The following is a 21,275-nucleotide window of genomic DNA, read 5'->3' as shown; positions in this document are numbered from 1 at the left end:
ATAAGCCCCTAGCTAAGGAATAACCCATACTTACTCATTACGAAGTTATGCCCATGGGTTAATTGCTCACTTATATGAAAAGTAACCACCCATCCTAGAAGCACTTAAATTAAAATTTACATCTGTCTCGTTTTAAAAGAGGTTGATATCAAAAATTAGGGTTAATATTCACTCGTAACTAGGTGTCTCTCTCCCCTTTTTTTCCCAATTATTGAACAGGTTTGTCGTAAAATTCTATACATAGAGAGATAGAATAGCATTATTACCTGGTTTATTTTTAAGTTCCATTACTAAAATTACTACGTAGAAATAAAAAAAAAATTACTTCATTCTTAAAAACCGCGCTGTCAAACTCGTTTTGGCGCAAAATTTAACCGCGAAAATTTCTTAGGGTTTACTTATGTCCCGAGTTCGTAATTTGTTAAACAAGACCAGGCTCTATTGAATTTATTAATTTCATGCAAGAATATTTAAATTGTCGTTTGACGTCACATTTTTTGATAATAAGTTTATTAGTTATATTCCATAAGCAAGACACTACCAATACTTCGTAATGCTAGAGACAACTCGAGCTAGTTCGAGAACGACGCGAGAATTGACTACACTCGGTTTTGTAGTCCATCTTCCTATTTAGTCTGTACTAAACCTTTGACAGCGCCTCACCAGGCGTCGCTTTACCTCGAATCTATGACCTAAGTCAGTGTCACTTCATGACCAGCTCAAGTTTCTAACCAGTGACAAACTTATGGAACATATCTTATGAACTACAATTCAAACTTGAACTTATCTTTTGGGGAAACTTTAAAAATTCTATAAAATTGGTACAATATTCATGAAATATTTATGCAAATTCATATTATGTTCGAAATAGACTCATCTTCACCCTTGGGATAATTTCAAAAATTCGAGTTTAAAACGCGTTTGGATCGACAGAGAGACATAAACACGTGGCCTACTTTTTGGCGGGATATTATTTTTTCTTTATTTCCCGCGTTTCTTAATGCTTTCTGGTTTTTAACGAAAGACTAAATGACCGTACGTTAGTAGTAGTTGCATCTTTAAAGATGTATGCAGATCTTCGTGACATGGATATTCACTATAGCTCATCGTTGAATACCTAGTATTTAAAATCTTAACAATGTGTTAAAATATGTATAGTGTTCGCTTTTTGAATATCGCTGAAGTGTGAAATACTCGTATGTGCGTATGTGCTTCAAGTTTTGGGGAGTGAAAGGTAGTTGATATTATTGACATATTTTCTGTTCCTGAATTGTTAGGGTTGTGGTGATTGGTTAGAACAAAATTCCGCGAGGAATTGTGTCATGGGAGGTTTGCTTGATGCGTCAGATATTTTTTTGAAAGTTAATTTATTATTGTAATTTTCCATTTTGTATCTATTGTTTTTATTTAGCGCTTGGTTAAATGTCTGTGTTGATAGACGTACATTGTTTTTGTGTCCCCTATTCCTTAATTACTCGAGCCCTGATTGTTATAATCCAAAGTATTACCATAAGTTCGTAAGATATGTTCCATATAAGTTTGTTACAAACTGGAGCTTGTCATGAAGTGACGTAGGTCATAGATTCCCGTAAAGCGACGCCTGGTGAGTCGCTGTCAGAGGCTTAGTAATGCAGACTAAATCGGAACATGGAAGTCCTGCAAAATTAACCACCGAGTGTAGTACTTCAATTCTCGTTTGTCTTTCTCGAACTAGCTCGAGCTGTAAGTCTTTAGCATTACGAAGTATAGGTAGTGCCATACTTATGGAACATATGTTATAAACTTATGGTATTACCTATCGTTAGAAAATGGAACAAGTAGGTCTGAAATATAGTCATAATATTTCTCCGTATCTCTTAAAGTGGAGATTCCATAAGGATTGGAATAGCTAGAAGGACTATACTTTAAAAATTCAAATTTAAATACATAGGTTAAGGTTAACTGGTCCTAGGGACTAATTTAACTATTTAAGACACCAAGGGGTCACAAGTCTGGAGAACCAGTTTGTAAAAAATCCTTATTTCTAAAGCTTGAGCATGTCGTTAACTCCCTGTTGGATGCTCTACATATAATAGACTAAAAAAATTCATTTACAACTGTTACAAATAATTTTAACTCCATTTAAATCAATTTGGTTTTTGTCGCGACTTACAATTCATCTATTTCAATTTGTTTTTGGGGCGAAAACGGAGGGAAAAGTTATTTTACGGTTGATCGCCATCCGTAATTGACTTTTAATAATGTACTTCTTTTTTGTGGTTGAAAGAAAATCGAAGAAATTATATTTTCTGCCTAAAAAACCGGCGTTTTTTCTTTTTGGTACAAGAAATAGAAAAAAAATTACAAAAGTGAGAGCGTCAACCTTTTAAAGAGTTACAAAAACTGTTTTCGGTGTTTTTAACAGATTAAAAAACTTAAAAAGGTCGGTTCTGTCATTTTCAAATGCTCGCGTTTAATTGATAATTTAGGCCTAATAACTTAGGGGGTTTAAATAAAAACTATAAGGAAAATAAATAATTTAGCCTTTAGCTACTATATAAGGTATTTAATTATAGATTTTAAAGGGTGTGATAACTTTGATTGTTTTTCCTATAGATAATTTTCACTAAAGAGCCTCAAGAATAATGTTTAACTTGAGCGCGGTGTTGTTAGGCGTCTGTAATTATGCCAAGAAGTGATATCTAGTTTATTAGGGAGAAGATTTAAGATGCCTAAGTATTCGCGCGCCATAGTCCTAGTCCCTCTTTCAAAATACAAGGGGGGGGGGACGTTAAAGGCGGCCGGGCTATTTCGCTGCCTCTCCTCAGTCGGAAAATATGACTGTAATTTTCGTCATTGGCGTCGGGGCTGACGTGCGTTTTCAAGAACCAATGAGATGCTGGTTGTAATTTAGAGGCAGGGATTAACTCCGGACCTACGTTTGGACTGGAGATAAAGCTGGGAATGTGACGATTTATACCTTCTCCCTAATAAACTAGATATCACTTCTTGGTTTAACATAAGTGCGGTGTGGTTAGGCGTCTGTAATTATGACAAGTTACTCGAGTACTCATTACGAGTTCAAAATTACTGAACTGCAAGCCTTTCTCTGCGCATTTTATTGGTGGGGGAACGGCAATCTCCCCCCCCCACCCTTTTGCAAAAGGCTCATGTTTTTCAGTGCCAAGATTATGAAAATTCTTTTATTGCATTTTGCACACGTTCTTGACTATCTGACCTTTATGGAAAAAGCGGTTTCTATCTCGCTCTCTAAAAAAAACCATAACTAGTTAAAATAATTGATAGTTTAACGATATTTTTGAATGGTTCTCCGGTTCCTCTAATAATATTTTCGTCGTAAGTGTGGTAATACGGTTTGGGGGTAATACCTAAATCACGATTTGAACCTTTTAAAAATTTGGTTTTCGCAGACCGGTTTCCCAAGGAAGTTAAGAAATAACTCTTAGCGGTTAAGTCTTTAAGACTTATTGTTTTTGTTTATTTTGCAGATTAAGAAGTTGAAAGCTAAGGATGTCCGTACCGACCGGATGAGAGCCCAGTCTCACCGGAAGTCAGAGAAACGTTGGCATTACTACATGGTAAGAATATTGTTTTGTTTTCTTTTAATTTCATCACGATGGATTAAACTTAAATTGGTTGCTGTGGTCTGACTTTGAATGTGATGGTTATGAAACTAGGAGCTAATACTCTACGCAATGTCTAGTTTTTCTTGGTGTCTTTAATTTTTGTTTAAGTACTCTGGTTCAAAAGTTATTGCAAGTTAAAGATGTGATTGAATATTTTTGGTTGAAACTTTAATCATTTGCGGGAAGCACATTCTAAAGGCGGTGTTTGTTAGACTTGGAGCTATTACTCTACAGAATACTGTGGTCTGTCTTTGAATTTAATGTTAATGAAATTAGGAGCTATTACTCTACGAAATGTCTAGTTTTTTTGTGGTGTCTTAAATTTTTATTTAAATATTTTGATCAAAGTTATGAGCAGTTTAAAATTTGGTGTATTTTTTGTGGGTTTTTGTTTTAGGACGAGCGACTAGAAACTATCAAAGAATTCGGCGAACCGCCGGAAGGAGGGGGTGTCGGGGTTGGGCCGGCGCCCCACCAAGACCCCGTTCCGCCCACTCCTCCACCAAGGAGAATCCCGGTACGTTGATCTATCCTTGTTTTAATTTATATATCCTTCCAGACAACTCAATGAAAAAAAAAAAGTAACCCGCATTTTAATGCGAAATATTCATGGAGGTGAACTTTTATTTTGTATTTTGGAATGCAGGTTCCGTCTAAAATGCAAAAGACCCAATCGCAAATAGTTCGAAGTCGAATATCAGTCAATGTTGCCAAAGCTTCGCCTTCACCTCCCGCCAGCGTACCATCTAGGGTAAGGAACACATCTTTTGCATAATTAAATTGGAACTCCGTAACGTGAAATTCCGTGGAGAAATATCCCGGTAGTTACAAACCCTACGCTAGTTTTATTAATGATTAACCAGTAGTTCGGTCGAAAATTATACCCCCGTAGGTTCGGTCGAAAAAATATACCCCCGTAGGTTCGGTCGAAAAAATATATACCCCCGTAGGTTCGGTCGAAAAAAATATACCCCCGTAGGTTCGGTCGAAAAAAATATACCCCCGTAGGTTCGGTCGAAAAAAATATACCCCCCGTAGGTTCGGTCGGAAAAATATACCCCCCGTAGGTTCGGTCGGAAAAATATACCCCCGTAGGTTCGGTCGGAAAAATTACCCCCGGTAGTTTCTAACAGATCTTTTATTACTTACAGTCCATTATGTACCAACGTCTACAATCAGAACACCTTCAACTCCAACGTTCCTTCGCTCTCTTGAAACAACTAGTGTCCGAATCTTGTGGTTCTCAACGCGAAAACAATGCCAATGTAATTTACAATTCCTTTACCAAAATAATAACGTCTTAATTACCAACCATCCTCTTAAAATAACCTCTCTAACGAGCTTCCTCGTAACCAAAAACAATCTTTTTTTTCCTGTTAGAATAAAATTAACCTTAGTAATAAATTACCTTAATTCTCCAGCTTTCCAAACTAGAGGAAGAAAAAAGAGTTCTCTTACAAACAACCAAACAGTTGCAAAATAAGGTACGTCGTATTTTTCCAGCTTGTGAAATATACTGCGTTTAATTCGTTTTAATTTAAGTTAAGTTAATTTTCCTTTATTTCTTTATTTATTTTTGTAGGTTAAGGACTTACAAGAGAAATTAAACGAATACCAAGAACAAAATGAACTACTGGAATTTCGGATATTGGAGTTGGATCATTGTCCTGACAAGGTTAGTCTATTTCTGAAATTTTTGTTATCCCTATTTTTGATAAGGTTTATTTACGTGGGATTTATTTTAATATTAAATATCGTTAATCACAATTAAATCGAAGTATACGTGGTAGGCCTAGTAGTACTGTTGACCGTCGTCCCATTGGTGAATAATTTCCGTAGGTTGTGATTGAATCAAATTCCTAGAAATCAAAAATATTTTAGAAAAAGTAGTGCCCTGAATCCCTTAGCTATGGATCCCTGGTAGTATCCATAAATATGGTTTCGATTTTTGCCTTACATTGCAGCTATTGTTTAGCAAATTTGCAAAAACATGTGTTTGGGTAGTTGTTTACTTTAAAATTAAGTATAAAACCAATAAGAAATTGTTTGTTAGTTGGTTTATATTTAAACTACTAGTTACTTTTGAGTTGCACGCAAAAAATGTTGTGATGACCTTTGACCTCAAATATTTTAAGTTACATGTTGTCTTTAATTAAAATAAAAGGAATAATTAGTGACGACGACCTCTTGACCCCAAAATCATGTCACCCAGGTGCACAGACAAACGTAACAATTTAATAAGACCCCCAAAAGAAATTTCTTATATCCTTCATATCGTATAAAAATTAAGTTATTTCGAATTAATTATAACCAATACCAATACGATATATAATTAAAAATACACGTAGGCGTAAATACCCAATCCGGAGTTCTTCTCGCAGTAGGAGGAACCAGATAACATTGATGAGTCGAGGGGCAAACCACTTAAGACAACCCAGGATACATTTCTATTAATATATCCCTGAATTTCTTTAAGAACTTGTTAGCATCTCGTAGGCTAGTAATTGAAGAGTATGGTCTGGTCTGGTATATCCTAAAAATAGGGTTTAATACGAGAACTCGAGGCTTCTTTCCTAAGGGTTGATTACCTGTAAGTGGATACAGTAGTCCCATAACCGGAGGAAAACTGCTTATACCACACATTAAAAACGTTATATATCATGGTTAAAATAGAAAAATAACGGGGGGATACAGTATCTTGACTAAATTCGAAAGAGAGAGTTAGGGAGATTTTTTTTGACAATTTTTTTTTCTTTCCTCCTTAAACGCCTCGTAGAATTCGCTTGAATCTTGAGGAAAAGTAACCAAGCGCTGTAGTACCCTACCCTTTTAGTCGCAACCAGAAAAAGTTAAGATATTAAACTAAACGGAGGTTTATTGTACAAGTTCTCTAGCTGGGTTTGGAATTAAAATAATCAACTCTAGAGTCAATTACTAGCGTTTGAGCCCCACAAACCTGTTTTTTTAATTGGGGATTTTTTTTGCACGCCAAGCTCCAAGTAATTGTCATTGTAGGTATTAATTAAGTTATTTTTGTGAAGCAATTAACTAATTAATTTATTGGGAGATTTAATTAAGTATTTATTTGTAAATATATTCTGATATACTGTTATAGGCGTTGTTTATTTCGGTTTTTAGTGTTTTTCTTCTCTCTCTGTGTGTCTCTCTAACGAAACTAATTTTGACTCATGCAGGGTGTAACGTCGTTGGATGTACGGGACAATGGGTGTAATACAGATTTCTGCGTCAATGTGGCCTCTCTCGGTTTTGTTGAGGACCATCACAGCCCCTGTTTCGATTCTTTCGAGGAGCAAGTAGCGCGTTGCCAAGATTTGGACATACAGGTGAGCTATTTTTATGACACGATTCTAGTCCTGATCGGTTTTTAGTCTGTGGAAGTGGGATAGGATATGTTTGTTTTTCGGTGAAAACAGTGTCACGCCCGGTGGCTTTTTTCAAGAAGGAAGTTTTGTGACGATGTTTTTTCAATCATAACGACGGTATTTACAATCGCGTAACGCGGGTTAAATTCACCACACGGACGTACGCGTGTTAGGTCGGTGGTGAATGACTTATTGTTTAGAACCTTTGATAGTTAGCTTGTTATTCCAGTTTATTGGATTAACGAATCGAGTGTAAGTAACTTAGAAATATAAGTATGACAGAGATGAAACTAGAGCCTTAGAAACAATAGGGTTTAATTTTGGAAGATGTAGTTTTAACGATAGGGCCTGGTCAGTGCCGTCGAGAGAAGGGGCAATTCGGTCAGTTAATTTCCTCGGGGCCCGTACCTTCTTGGGGCCCCGGATCGCGTGTTGTGCTGTCTTGATGGGGACTCGCGAGTTCGTCAATCTTCTCAGGGCCCCCTAACTCTCGACGGCCCTGGTCCTGGTTCTGTGTACTCTAGAGTGTTTAGTTAAGTTCTTCGCCATCTTGCAATCACCCGAATCAAGCCGGATTTCTATTCTATTTACTTGCTAGGCCTAGTTTTTTAAAGTTTATATAAACAAATGTCGTTTACGATTTCAAATCGAAATTACTTAGACACTGTTAAGTTTTAAACTTCTTAGGACTCCATAACTTGGTTATATTTGTAAAGGGTTTCATACTTGTTATTATATTATTATTTATGAGATAAAGTTAAGGTTCTTTGGACCTGAACCTTTTGACGTTAACACTTCTGAATTTAATTTTAACTTCGGTAATTTTTTTCTGGCAATTTTTCCTTCTCAAAGGTGGATTCGCTCCAAGGAGAATTGCGCAAGATATCATCGCTTCCCGTAAGTACTTGGGCTTTTTTTATTCTTTTCGATCATGCGTCAATTTTTTGTTAACCATCCATAAAAAAGTCGACTATCTTTTCGTTTTAACAGGGTTTGACTTGCACCCAACGTAAAGCCATTGCCCATAGCGCTTCTTGCGTACGCAAATGCAAGCGGGAATTAGTATCACTTTGGAGTCGAGTCAACAGTTTAGCGTCCCGAATGGAAGTAGGCTTAGATAGAAACATCGTTGAGGTCAAGGGTCAAACGAAAACCGAAGAAAAAGTAAGTCAAAAGTTTATTTAAAGTGCTAAGGGTGTTAAAAAAGAATGTTTATTGGGAAACTTCGCGACTGTTTGGCTGTCTTCCAGACAGAAAGTCTGTTACGTACTCGTTCCACTTTTATAGTTTAAAAGCGCGCGTATAAAAGTAGGCTTAACGTTAAGCCTAACTCTGTAGAATTTTGAACTGGGATCGTTTAGAATTCTCGCGAGAGTTTTTGCAATGTAAGGTGTCTAAGGATGGCGTGGTTTATTGGTTTAATAGATGGAACAGTTTCTACGTAGCAGCAGAACGGCTGAAGTTTTAGACATTGAGGATATAATTAAAGTGAGTTAAGCCATGGTTTGATTTACATATTAGTTTAGGGATTCTAAGTTAACCAAAATTTTAGAATCTTCAAAAATTGGAGTCTGAACTAAACGAAGAAGGTGAGGAGGAAACCTCCATGACTGAGAGTCAAATACGCGAGATGGACTCGTCTAAAACCGAAAGCGAGTTAGATATGTCCTTGACCTCTTTGACCCCGGAATCCGAGGCACCTTCCTTAGTACACGCGGATAATGGCGGGTTATGTTTCGACTGTACCGTTGCTAAAGAAGGGGTTCGTAACCTAACGCGACGCATGAAGGAATGTACCATGGTTAACCATCCTCATCTGGAACCGCGTGCGCAATGCGCTAAGCCTAACTCTTACGAAGCTGGAGGTAACGTGACACCCAGTGAGGATGAGGGTCTTGGCGACGATCAAAGTAGGAGGGATGGCTTCTCAACCGGACCCCCGAGTTTAAACGATAGCGAAAGTTCCGCGGAGGAGAGACAAAGGCTTCAAAGTCATTTATTAAGCCTTAGCAGAAGTTTGCGTCTAACTGAAGACATGGTTTCGCAACTTCGTACCGAGTTGAACACCAAGGAGGAACAAATATCCCAATTATTGTCAGATAATTGTCCCAACCGCGCAGCTAAAACTATTTTAGAACTCGAAGAACGCTTGTCTATCTGCGAAACTAACAGGGCGGAGTTACAAGAACAAGTCCTGGAATTAGAGGAAGCCGAAAATGACGCGCGATTGGAGAGTCAAAACTTAAGGGCCTTGGTTGATAACTTAAAGCGTAACGAAGCCGATTTGGATGGACAGTTAGACGCGGCTCGTCATGGTTTAGACGATTACGAGCGTCAAGTAATGGCCATGGAAGTCTCGGACGAAGAGTTGCGCACGCAGATAAATTACCTCGAGACTTTGGTCTTTAAGTACGAAGAACACGTGGCGGATTTGGAAAAGAATGAGACGGAATTACGACGGAGGTTGATGGAATTGGAAGCTGATAAGGATGAGAAGAATAAAGTACTTATAAAAGACTTACGCGATGCCCAAGTCGACGCTGTCGTATCGAAAGAAAATCGCGAAACGCAGACTGAAAACGACGCCGAAATGCGGTCCGAAAATAGCGGGAATTTGTTGGATAGGTTGCTATCTTTAGAAGCGAAAGACGGACAATTACGCGACCAGCTGCACCAAATGGACAGCGCTAACTTGAAACTCTGGCGGAAGTTAAAAGACGTTGATTCCGATTTGGATCAATGCCGTAAAATGGACTCGATGGAAGTCGATTCTAACGAAAGGTTACCAACCGAAAGATTGGACGATTTATTACTATCAATTCCTCCTAACGTTTCCGAGGAGTGTTTAACGCCTTCAACCCTGTCACCCTCGACGACAAGTACCCTGGAACGCGTCGACATCAAGCAGACACCGGATACTTTAATTCGCGAAACGAAACTCCGCGATCGTCTGAAGGAACTCGAAAACATTAATCGCGATTTCGAGAAAGAGTTGGGAATCCGGGAAAAACTTTGCCGCAAAAAAGAAATGGAATGTCGCGAGTGGGCCGCGAAAGAGAACAAAATCGTCTCGAAAATCGAATCACTTCGTCAGGAGGAGGAAAGTTTGTTAAATCGCATGAACGAGCTTGAAAGTCAGAAACGCGATTTGGAAAACCAGGTAAGGATTGCCGAACGCGAGAAGGAAGAAATGGTCGAAAGACATCGTCTTGAAGTTGAGTTGGCTCAACAGAAACACGAAAAAACTGTTTCTGAGCTTAAAACGCGCCTCCGTGAATTAGAAGACCGCGAGGAATCCCATTCCGTCCAGATTAAAGACCTGGAGAAAATGGATTTAACTGATAAGTGCGGCTTTGACATGGACGAACGTCAAGCCACAGTGGTTAAGGAACAAATTGCTACGTTGAAGATGGAACAGTCGCGTCTAAGGACCCTTATAGTGCGTCAAACTGCCGAAACCCACGAAGTCGCGCGCGTTTTTAAGGAACAGTTAGAGAACGTCATCCGTAAACACACCATCGAAGAAGAGACTTACCGTCAAGAGATCCATACCATGAAAGAACGCGAGGAACTGTACCAACTCGAGATAAGGGAGTTGATGGAACAGAGGGCTGCTTTGGAGACGGAATTGAATTCCAAACGGGAGGAGTTGGACAATGTTAAACGTGACTTCGATAAAAAGATGTTGCTATTAGAGGAGGAACATCATTTAGTCGAAAACGAGTTGAAATGGAAGTTGAAGGAGATGGAGGACGGTACTAACGTCGCCGTTCGGGCCTTGGAGGCCAAACGTAAACAATTGGAGTTAAGTCTTCAAGACGACCTCAAAGATCTCAGGATGAAAGAGGACAGTTATAAAGGACGAATTAAACAGTTGGAAAAACACGTGGATACGTTGAGACAAGAGGTCACCAGCATCGCGTCATCCAACTACGGTATGTTAATGTACATTTATCACTCCTGCTATGGTCTTTTTAATACCATGGATGTTATGAACACTAAATGGAATGTAATCCTCTTTTAAAATAACAAGTCCATGATTTTACAGAGCTTGATAATCAACCGATGGAAATTCAACGCGTGGCGGAAGACACTTTCGAAAGTGACGACCAATCATTGGGCGAGAGAATCACCGAGCTTGAGAAAAAAGAAGCCGCTTATCTCGAGACGTTGGAGAACGCCGATCGAATTATCCACAGGCTGGAACTTAATTACAAACAAAAGATAGACGATTTGGAATCGACGGAGAGGTCGCTGAGAGCCAGATTATCTCAGATGGAAGAAAATGAAAAGATGCTAAAAGAAACGCTGCAGATAGAGAGGAAAGGGGCCGATGGCTGGAAGGTCAGTGATTTGGTCAAGGAGTTGATGGACGCTGAAACTAGGGAGAATACCTTAAAGGGTAAGTACTCGCGCGGAAATCTTCCGGTTTTTTAAAGCCTGGTAGGATTTAAATTGATAATATTTATATTGACAGATCACGCCGACAAAATCGAATCTTCTCTTAAAAGTTTATCGCAAAAAGCCAAGGAGTTAGAACGAACAAATCGACAATTACGCGACGAACTACGCGAACATGACGAACTCCTCGCTAGCTTAAACGCCTTCAAAGAGAAATTAGAGGCAGCCAAGGAAGAAATCGCCAGACTTAAACAGTCGGAATCCGCTCTAAAGGTAAGCCTAAAACCACCATTCTTTTTAGCCTAGATTTATTCCGACAGGTATCCCGAGATTTGTTTTGGTGGTGATTTTTAGCTTTTTTGACAAGTCATTCTAAAGTTTCACCCTATTTCCCGCCCTCGCAGGAAACTTTGAGGCAAGCCGATTCGATACTGGTGCAACGCGAAGTCGGCCTGCTCTCGAAAGTCGACGAGCTGGAAAAAGAAAAACGGGAAATGAACGAAATTTTGGAACAACTCAGGTCGGAGGTCAAGATTTTGAACGAGAAATTGGAAACGACGCAGTTTGAGAAAAGCGTTTTGGAAAGGTCCGCCGCGGAACATAGGAATCCGAGTCAGTTGCAGCAACGGGTCTCTGAGTTGGAAGCTGTTGAATCAGATTTGCGTTTGGAGGTAAGAAATTTGTTTTAATTTGAGTAATTTTAATAATCTGGCGCGAAAAAGTTAATCAAGCGTGTGAAACGTTTTTGGCGGGAAAAAATGTATTGCGCGAGAAACACTTTTTTTGGCGGGAAAAGTAATAAACGCTTGGTACTTCTTGACTGGAAAAAGTAAAAAAAAAACCGTGCAAAGCGTTTTTGGCGGGAAAAAGTTAAGAAACCTCGCAAAGCGTTTCTGGCGGGAAAAAGTTAAGAAACCTCGCAAAGCGTTTCTGGCGGGAAAAAGTTAAGAAACCTCGCAAAGCGTTTCTGGCGGGAAAAAGTTAAGAAACCTCGCAAAGCGTTTTTGGCAGGAAAAAGTTAAGAAGACTATGGTGTGGACGCTAGAAACAGTTTTTGGCGGGAAAAAGTTAATAAGACTATGGAGTGGACGCTAGAAACAGTTTTTGGCGGGAAAAAGTTAAGAAACCGCAGAAACCGTTTTGGCGGGAAAAAGTTAAGACGATGGACGCTAGAAACAGTTTTTGGCGGGAAAAAGTTAAGAAGACTATGGAGTGGACGATAGAAACAGTTTTTGGCGGGAAAAAGTTAAGAAACCGCAGAAACCGTTTTGGCGGGAAAAAGTTAAGACGATGGACGCTAGAAACAGTTTTTGGTGGGAAAAAGTTAATAAAGCGCTAGTAACTGGTTTAGCATGGAAAGCATGATTCACACGGATACAAGATTATAGAAAAGATTAGTCTCGGATACCGTAAAATAAACAATGACGAGAGATATTATATATAATATGAGAGTTGTTAAATTTTTATCCCCGCTTATCTTATCTCTCTCTCGTTCGAGATAAAATCATAAAACCCTTTCAAACAATTATAAAGAAATCCTTCTGTCACGTCGTCGATGTAGACCTAACACGAACATTTTATCTAAACAAAATGTAAAACAGGTGACAAGATTACGACAATGTTTGTCAGCATCGAACGCGCATCTCAGTGACTTGGAGAGCGTCAAACGCAACCAAGATTCCATCATTCAAGTCCTCGAAGAGGAAAAAACAAGCGCCTTTAAAAAAATAGAAGAACAGGCGAAATTAATTTCCAACCAAACCAGCGTCGTGAAAGTCGAGAATTCCGTCATGAGTGTCAGACACATAAAGGAATGTCAGGAACAAATGGAAAACCAACAAACGGCCCAAGCTTTCTTACTACAAAGAGTCGCCCAACTTGAGAACGCTCTAAAATACCATCAAGCTCGACTACTGTCTTCGAATTCGAACTCAAATAAAGTGGAAGATCAAAATGATCTCGAATCTCCGGAGGTTATTGAACCAGTCTTACCTTTACAATTACCGCAAACCCCAATTCCTATGGAGGAAGATGACGTTTTTAGCGCCGGAATCGAAGAGAGAAACAAATTCGAGGAATGCGTTAGTCGAGCTATGGAAGCCATGGAACGTGATCTCAAAGAAAGTAGAAATCAAAGTCAAAGTATGTCACCAACGAATAGAATTTCCATTTCCGGGGAAGCTTGTTTGACATCGCCTAACTCACCGAGTACTTCCGGTTGCGAATCTGACGCCGGTTCCGAATGTTGCCGATCTTCAAACGGCGAGGAAGGTTGGGAAAGCGACCATTCCGAAAGTTTTTCGAGTCCGACCGCGATAACTCGCTCCAAAATCTTGAATCTTCCTAGAAAACACGTGGTGGTAAAATCAAAGGAATTACCCACACCCGTCGTAAGTTCAATTGTCTAATTAGTTTTTATTAAGATTAATAAATTATTAATTTGATAATATAGAAGACTAGAGTCATTTACCCGACTTTTTCCAAGACTGCCGTTCAAGAAGAAGCTATTCTATTTACAGGACATTCCCAAGTAAGTCGGTCGGGTTGAGATTTAAATCTTTAACGACGCGCGTTTTAATTAAATTTAAAATTATTTAGAATGAAACGAATACCGCTACCAGTGGTAGAATTGTATTCGGTGATAATCCCGAACCTCCGAACGATTTCCAAATATTGCGACAAGTTGGGAAAGATAGTTTATTGGTGGGTTGGACACCGCCTGTGAAATTTTCGCGCGTTCAGTGCTATCAGGTAAGACATAAATTTGAAACATTCTTAATTTTTTATCATTTAATATCCGTGTTTGTCAATAGATTTTTGTGAATGATCAACTGCACCAACACGTTCGAAGCCCAGATAGGACCAAAGCCCTTCTTCACAAGCTGGAATTGGCTTCCAGAAGCGAACCATTCTCAATCTCAATACAGACGGTTTCTTTAGACGGACGACTCTCCAGGCCAGCTGCCGTTATCTACGACCCCTTGACCTTCATCCCAACACCCGAGAAAGAAACCGTCGTGACTGGACATGATGTCAAGGTTTAAAAAAATCACTAGGTAAATATACTTTACGTTTTTGCCTGCTCTTTGAAATTGAATGTTTTTGGATTGCTTTTGGGGTCGTGGTGAACTTGTGTTTGGTTCTATGGGCAAATAGTATATGGTTCTATGGGCAAATAGTATATGGTTCTATGGGCAAATAGTATATGGTTCTATGGGCAAATAGTATATGGTTCTATGGGCAAATAGTATATGGTTCTATGGGCAAATAGTATATGGTTATATGGGCAAATAGTATATGGTTATATGGGCAAATAGTATATGGTTCTATGGGCAAATAGTATATGGTTCTATGGGCAAATATTACATGGTTCTATGGGCAAATAGTATATGGGTGACGTCACAATAAGGCTTCTTAAATAACTCTATTGCTGAGTGAGACACCTACTTTGAAGTCTACCTGCGTTTTCTTAGTTTAATGGCACTTAAATGCGTGGTTTTTCGCACTTTTGACCTTTTAACCTCTGTTCCGCTGTTTATTTTTCTGGTGTTTATAACTTACACGATGGTGTAGCCTCTGCTGAACATTTATATCGCATGTTACACCCTTTTGGTAGCACTTTTATATTCAAAAATCGTTCTTCAGGATTATTTTGTAAAATATGTATTCCGTTTGAGCTTTGATATTTATTAGTTCAATTTAATTTTAAGGTGATTTTAACAACCAAATCATGGCATGAGATTGAGATAAGAGATTTCGTTTCTTGGGCGAACGAAGCCAACATCAAAACAAACCCAAAGACTTATTAAACAAAATCAACAAGCGTAAATTCTTGTACAAAATGTACAGAAAATCTTTAAAAGAAAAACCCCCTACCTAAAAGTGCCTACATATAAAAATATTAATTTTATATAAATTTTACCAAAACTTAACTTAAGACGAAAAACGGTCAAATAATCAAAAGAGATTATGCAAAAAAATTTATTGAAATTAAAATTAATCTGCTTACTCTTTTAAAGAAGTTAAAAAAAATTATCGTAGTTTAAAACTCGTAGAGTACTAATAGCGGTTTAGGCTACGTTTAACGACGTTATTTATATTAATTAATTAATTAGTCTTTTAAATCTTTTTAAAAATGCAGAAAAAATGTTTGCAGTGGTAACTTAAAAAAAATAATAATTAAGCCAATTATTACTTAATTTCTGGTTCAAGTTTTATTTCCTCCCCTCCCTTTATTTTTTTTTTTGAGGTTGTTTTAAGCGCTAATTGTTCTTGTTAATTATTAGTTAATTAATTAACTATTGGTAGCGCTTTTGATTAGGAAAGTAATTAACTATTGGTAAGAGTTATATGTTCGTAAGCCAGAAAAATAAAGTACTACCGTAAGAAATCCAGAAAGAAATTTTTTGTGTTTAATATTTATTTATTTATTTATTTATGCAAAATACAAAGTTAATTAAGAGTCAGAAGGCAATCCAAATAATTTTACAGTTCCAGCATCGCGATCTCGGTTATATTTATCTTTATCATCGCAGGCAAATGCAAGAAGGTAACGTTGAGGATGCCAAGCTACTGTGAATGTCGGAGAGTCACAAGGAACTTCGGTAACTTTTTCACCTTTTTAATTATTATTTAATTATTACACCTCTTGGAGACTTTTAGGCTTAGGGGTTTTAAGTTTTTACCTGTTTCTACGTCAGCAATATCGATAAGTAAATCCTCAGACGCCGAAGCTAATAGTTTTCCATCATGACTGAAACTTATTGTTCTAACAGGCCATTCTAACCGAGAAAAGGTTCGAACACAAACCAATTCCCTAACATCCCATAAACTAACCAAGGCATCAACACTACCAATTGCAAAGTATTTCCCTGTCGGATCAAATTCAATGCAGATGCAATTGGCTGGGTGCGCGTTAAGAATGTGTTGAGTTTGAAGCTCTGGGTAGCTGAAGAACAAACACTAGTTAAGCCTAATTTCTAATTAATGCAGTTATACTTATTACCTTAGGATATGAATGCATCCTTGACCATTAGTTAAAAAGAATAGGTTATTCTGATTATTCCATGAGATCTCGTTGACTTCGAATTTAAAATGTTGATCAGTTTTAACTTTATTGGTTTTAACATCTATGAATGATACTAAATCTTCTTTATTTCCAACTGCAATGGTTTGACCATCAGGCGACCAGGATATATTGATATTTTCCCCTGTTTAAGTATATTTTTAATATTCGGGAGTTTAAGGGGGAGCCGAAAACTACCTTTAGTTTGTACAGTCGCAGTACATTTTTGAGATCTAGCATCCCATATTCGCACAGTTTTGTCCAAACTAGCTGTAGCTAATAAGTCAGGGTTTGATGGGTGCCAACATAACTGGTCTACACTATCTCCGTGGCCACGGAATGTATTTTCTTTGGTCTAATCACGATTAAATGATGTTTCTTTATGTCTTTACCGAAACCACGTTTCCCGCGTTCATTCGAATAAGTAATAATTGAAATGTTACTCACCAGGCGGTCACGTTCCAACGCAAATATGCTCACAGTTTGATCAAAACTGCCTGAAGCCAGACGCCGGCCATCACAGTTCCAATCGACAGAATGAACTTTGGAAGAGTGAGCTTGGATGTCCTTTATCCTCGAATTACTTTGAAAGTAAGTCTTTGTTGTCTCGCTAAAATTTGGGGCCATTTTGTTTGGTTTTACTCGGTATAATCGCGGTTCAAATCGGGATTTACACTAAGCCTAACGTCATCAGAGTCACAAGGGAGCCGCCATTAAGGTCTAAATATCATAGGTGGCGGTAGAGTAGTAATCGTGTGGCGCGCCGCTGATAATAAGCGGTAATTTTAAAAAAACGTCCTCCTCCGTGCTCCTGCCTATAGAACTTCTCTTAAGCCTATTCCCGCCATTTTCCCAGTAAAACTAGCGAATGATTGGATGACCGTAAAGCGGGCTTTCTAAATAGGTCAAAAACGGTGACACGAATTGGCGGAAAATGGGAACGCGTTGAACTGGTTTTCTTTTAAAAGTTTTTAGTTTTTTTGAAAGAAATCAAAACAAAACTCACTGTAAAAGGTTTGAGGCGCACGCAAACATTATTTTTAACAAGATAAATATTTAATTTTAATATATTTCTATATTTAAGTATACATTCTAAGAAAGAACATAGTTTACGCACGTAAAACACATCAGGTACACAATGAACAAAGGGTTAGAGGGGGAAATTTTTGATTATTTAAATTTTTTGGAATATTGCGATAAAAATCTGACGAGTTTTTATTTTTTAAGGAAATAGGAGGGAAATAGTTGATGAGATTAAACTGGAATTTAATTTCTTTTTGTTGTATTATAAATTTGTATCGGCAGTTTTAACTCGTTTCATAGCTTCTTCGTAGCTTGGAGGGATTATGGCTTCGTCGTAACTCGGTGGTAAATCCTAAAAATAATATTTAAACTAAACCTTTTGGAGAAATTTTAATCAGACACGCCCAATTACGGTTTGAAATCGCTCGGGTATAACAACCATGAGATTTTGCTCGTGTAAACTTTCTGGACCAGGGAATCCTGTGTCAAATATTGGGAAAGTTATTGAATTAGGCTTAACGCGAATCGAAACCGAATCTAAAAAAGGGGGCGGAGATTAACTCACCCGTATTATGTGGAGTAACATAATGATTGACGTCTGATCCGAAATATATTAATTCTTGAGGTATTTCGCATTCAGTACGCCATTGTAAGGAACGCTTTTTCCTGTATGTAAAACACAACGTTAAGGCTTAAGGTGAATTTTATTCGCCACTCGCGAATGGTTTGGGATTTTTATTACACTCCTAGTGACGTCATAAATAATCCCGAACGGTTCGAACCTCGTCCTTAGCAGACGACAAATTGAGAAAACAATCCCACTTCCGAATACTTCTTCCGGTGAATAGTTTGTAGAATCGGTTCGCGAACCGTTCGGGACTGGCGAATAATTTTCACCTTTATCTATTTTATTTTAAAAATCCCTGAACTTTGACCTCATAAGTTGTACTATTCCCGCGCAACAAGCGCATAGGGCCAGCCCAGCTGCTAGACATCCCATAATAATTGGCACCAAATCTCTGGTATCAAAATGAGGGTTTCCATAAATGCCAAGGCCCCCTCGATCGGGGTCTGTTTAAAAATAGGCCAGATTAGGCTTAGCGATTCAAAATGGCGGCTTCTTTGTTACGAAATAAACCGTACCGATTGCGCATTGATTTTGTAGATTCAGTACATTTGAGGAATATCCTTTACGACACTTACAATTAGAAGGCTTTGCGTCTAAAGTGTCGCTACTTGGGCAATAAGAGTTAATATTTTTCATGGCGCATTGCTCGGAAATTTCGCAAGGTTCGTGTAGATCCTTAGCTACGGTTGGAATATCTTTAATAACCCCTTTAAATTAGGCTTAACTAAGGCATTACCTTTCAAGCAATTGTTATTAAATCTAGTGTATCCAGCGTCACAAACACATAACTTATGCGAACATTTAACACCCCCTCTAATAGCGGCTATGCAATCTTGAGAGGTGTTGCAAGCCAAATCTCTCGTTAGACTAGATTCTAAATAATTTCCCAATTAATAAATTTTTAATTACGAAACGATCGAATAAGGCTTAGTCAACTCACGTTCTATAACGGAAGTTTTACTTTCGGTTGCGTTAGCGAATTGTCCAATAGTAAACGCCATTATAGCGAAAAAACACAGTCGATCCAGAAAGCCAAGGCTTACGTTGTAACCGATTCTAGAGCTAAATAACCATCTTTTCCAGTCGTATCTTCTCATAGTAACCCGCGGTAATTAATTTGACGGTAATTTAGCGGCAAAATTGGCCCTTGGAAGCCGCAGTTTCGTTTCATATTACAGTTATTTACCGCGAGCTAAGCCTAAATTAGAAATTTTCAAGGAAATATAGAAGCAATACGATAGCTAATGCACCAAGGAAAAGCCGATATTGCAGGGGAAACCTAAGGAAAAGCGCGCCTTCTAGCTCTCTTTCCCCCTTAAATCGATAACAACCTTGAATAAATATAACACTTGACCCATAACGGTGAATATAGGCTTGTTAAAGGTTTACGTAAAAAACTGAAGTTTAGACTTTGGAAGATTATATTAAAATTACTAGCTTGTTTTCAACGGTAGACATAGTAATTGAACCTTAAATTGAGGAATACGCTCAGCTAAATGGAATAATTGTGCCCCCATATCTCCCATGTTAATTTCTACGAGGGTTTTGTGGGCCGGCCATGATAACAATCCGGCATGAATCATAATTCTGACGTCTTTATAATTGTGATTTTATTGGTTGGTAGCAACCCGAGGTCAGGCGCGTGCGCGAGGTGCAACGCGCAGCGAGATAGATTATTCGTCATGCATAATGATTAGTTTAGCTCTTCCCACAAAGATACCTTGAGAAAATCGCTACGCAAAGATTCCTATTAGCTGTATGCATTCCTGGCTTGCAATAAAGACAAATACGGCGCTGTCATTTTTAATTCTCTCTGAGCTCCTATGACATCATAAAAATATATGTAACTCGCCATTATTTAACTTTAAATTACTTAGGCCTAATTATGTCACTCATAAATATCTTCAAAGGCTCTACCCAATAAAGATCCTTGTTATTATTTAAAATGATTGCGGAATTTTGGCTTTAAACCATAGCGGAAAAGTTAAAAACCCAATTTCTCGATCAATTTAACAAGATTTTAAAGATAGCTTTGCTTTTTAAAGCTTACTGTAATCGCTGAAAAATGTACCTCTTTACGGAAATATTAATTTAGCTCACGGAGCAAAGATTAAAGATTAGAAAAAGAAGGGGAAAGTAATACCAGCACCCTGCAATAGCATCCCATAGAGATTAATACAGCGCTGCCATTACTGTCTTTAAAATTAATACCGTCTAAAGAAGGCCTTTTTAAAGCACCAAACCATGCGTGGTATTTTTTCCTTCGATTAAAATCCACCTATGACGTAAATAAAAAGTACTTTTACGTTGGTGCAGGATGGATTAATTATATTCCATAATTTTAATTGGCAAAAAGAAAGTTGCGATAAAGCACGTGTCTTAAGTAAAACTCCTTGGCCGTGAAAAAGTGATTTTTTTTATTCTTAAGGTACATTGTTTTAAAAGTTACTTTGGGCTTTGCTAGGTAGTATTACTATCGACTAATCCGCGCGCGACCTCTTGAACTCAATTTTGGCGCGGGAAACCTCACGCGCCTTTTTCCTTGGGTTTCCCGCCCACGAGTTGAACTTTTTCACGGTTTTTTTGACCAAAAATAGGCGGGAAAAATTGGAACTCCGGATTTTAATAGTTCACCATGTAAATTAAGATTTTTTTTTTCATTGCAAAGTGTGAATAATCTAAAATTCACGCATTTCACATAAAATTTGAGATACGTTTGTAAGGAATTTTAAATTTAATCCGAGGTATTTGTGTAGATTTGAAGAAAAATAATATTCAATAGGCTTAGGGTAAAAAATACATAAAATCTCGTGCTGAGCGATTTTAAAATAACATTTTTTTCCTCATAATAATAATTTCCACTTTCACATTGCGTTTTCAACCAATCGGACAGTTTTATTCCATCCCCTGTAAAATTTGGGTTCGTGTTGGCTCACTTATTAGTGCATGACAAAAAATAGATCCTTTACAACGCAAAACTCCTTTCATACAAAATTTCGGGCCGCAGAAATCCGCGCCTTATTTATTACCAAATGTTTTATATGCCCAAATCCATTTGCATTCAAAATAACAATAATACGAAACCAAAAACGCGAAGGTTTTTTTTGTAAAGTTGCGCCTTTTTCTTTCTTTTAGGACGCGCCAAATTT

The 21,275-nt window shown here is 38.0% G+C and overlaps 3 protein-coding genes across 7 annotated transcripts in view; 1 reads left to right on the top strand and 2 right to left on the bottom strand.

Annotated features, from left to right (window-relative positions):
* The window catches only part of LOC149673859 (uncharacterized), a 39,256-nt gene extending 23,444 nt beyond the window's left edge, over positions 1-15,812 (top strand). For all 5 annotated transcript variants that reach the window (XM_089839607.1, XM_089839608.1, XM_089839609.1 and 2 more), the window contains 19 exons: positions 3,489-3,578; positions 4,024-4,143; positions 4,273-4,377; positions 4,778-4,891; positions 5,048-5,110; positions 5,209-5,301; positions 6,821-6,970; positions 7,862-7,906; positions 8,000-8,173; positions 8,435-8,497; positions 8,562-10,944; positions 11,058-11,411; positions 11,487-11,683; positions 11,815-12,081; positions 13,012-13,800; positions 13,863-13,940; positions 14,009-14,161; positions 14,224-14,466; positions 15,121-15,812. In XM_089839607.1, the coding sequence (XP_089695733.1) occupies positions 3,489-3,578; positions 4,024-4,143; positions 4,273-4,377; positions 4,778-4,891; positions 5,048-5,110; positions 5,209-5,301; positions 6,821-6,970; positions 7,862-7,906; positions 8,000-8,173; positions 8,435-8,497; positions 8,562-10,944; positions 11,058-11,411; positions 11,487-11,683; positions 11,815-12,081; positions 13,012-13,800; positions 13,863-13,940; positions 14,009-14,161; positions 14,224-14,454 (5,469 nt within the window). In that variant the 3' untranslated portion in view covers positions 14,455-14,466; positions 15,121-15,812. The remainder of the gene's footprint in view (positions 1-3,488; positions 3,579-4,023; positions 4,144-4,272; positions 4,378-4,777; positions 4,892-5,047; positions 5,111-5,208; positions 5,302-6,820; positions 6,971-7,861; positions 7,907-7,999; positions 8,174-8,434; positions 8,498-8,561; positions 10,945-11,057; positions 11,412-11,486; positions 11,684-11,814; positions 12,082-13,011; positions 13,801-13,862; positions 13,941-14,008; positions 14,162-14,223; positions 14,467-15,120) is intronic.
* On the bottom strand, positions 15,813-17,217 carry tex (THO complex 3 homolog tex). The gene is made up of 5 exons (XM_089839626.1): positions 16,923-17,217; positions 16,674-16,830; positions 16,416-16,620; positions 16,096-16,358; positions 15,813-16,027 (listed from the first exon to the last, which is right to left on the bottom strand). Exons 1-5 carry the CDS (start codon positions 17,100-17,102, stop codon positions 15,867-15,869), a joined length of 966 nt encoding a protein of 321 aa, XP_089695752.1. The 5' UTR covers positions 17,103-17,217; the 3' UTR covers positions 15,813-15,866.
* Positions 17,218-17,532: 315 nt separating this feature from the next.
* On the bottom strand, positions 17,533-19,816 carry LOC149673857 (uncharacterized). The gene is made up of 7 exons (XM_089839628.1): positions 19,067-19,816; positions 18,863-19,000; positions 18,642-18,806; positions 18,434-18,569; positions 18,064-18,164; positions 17,911-17,978; positions 17,533-17,850 (listed from the first exon to the last, which is right to left on the bottom strand). The coding sequence occupies exons 1-7, from the start codon at positions 19,221-19,223 to the stop codon at positions 17,761-17,763; spliced, it is 855 nt and encodes a 284-aa protein (XP_089695754.1). The 5' UTR covers positions 19,224-19,816; the 3' UTR covers positions 17,533-17,760.
* Between the last annotated feature and the right edge of the window lie 1,459 nt (positions 19,817-21,275).

This window comes from Phalangium opilio, unplaced genomic scaffold (assembly GCF_054372755.1).
Source record: "Phalangium opilio isolate 3A_F unplaced genomic scaffold, DU_Popi_V2 ptg000048l_1, whole genome shotgun sequence".
NCBI classification, from domain to species: domain Eukaryota; kingdom Metazoa; phylum Arthropoda; class Arachnida; order Opiliones; family Phalangiidae; genus Phalangium; species Phalangium opilio.
Note: the sequence above shows the minus strand (reverse complement) of the source record. Positions and strands in the feature narration are given on the sequence as shown.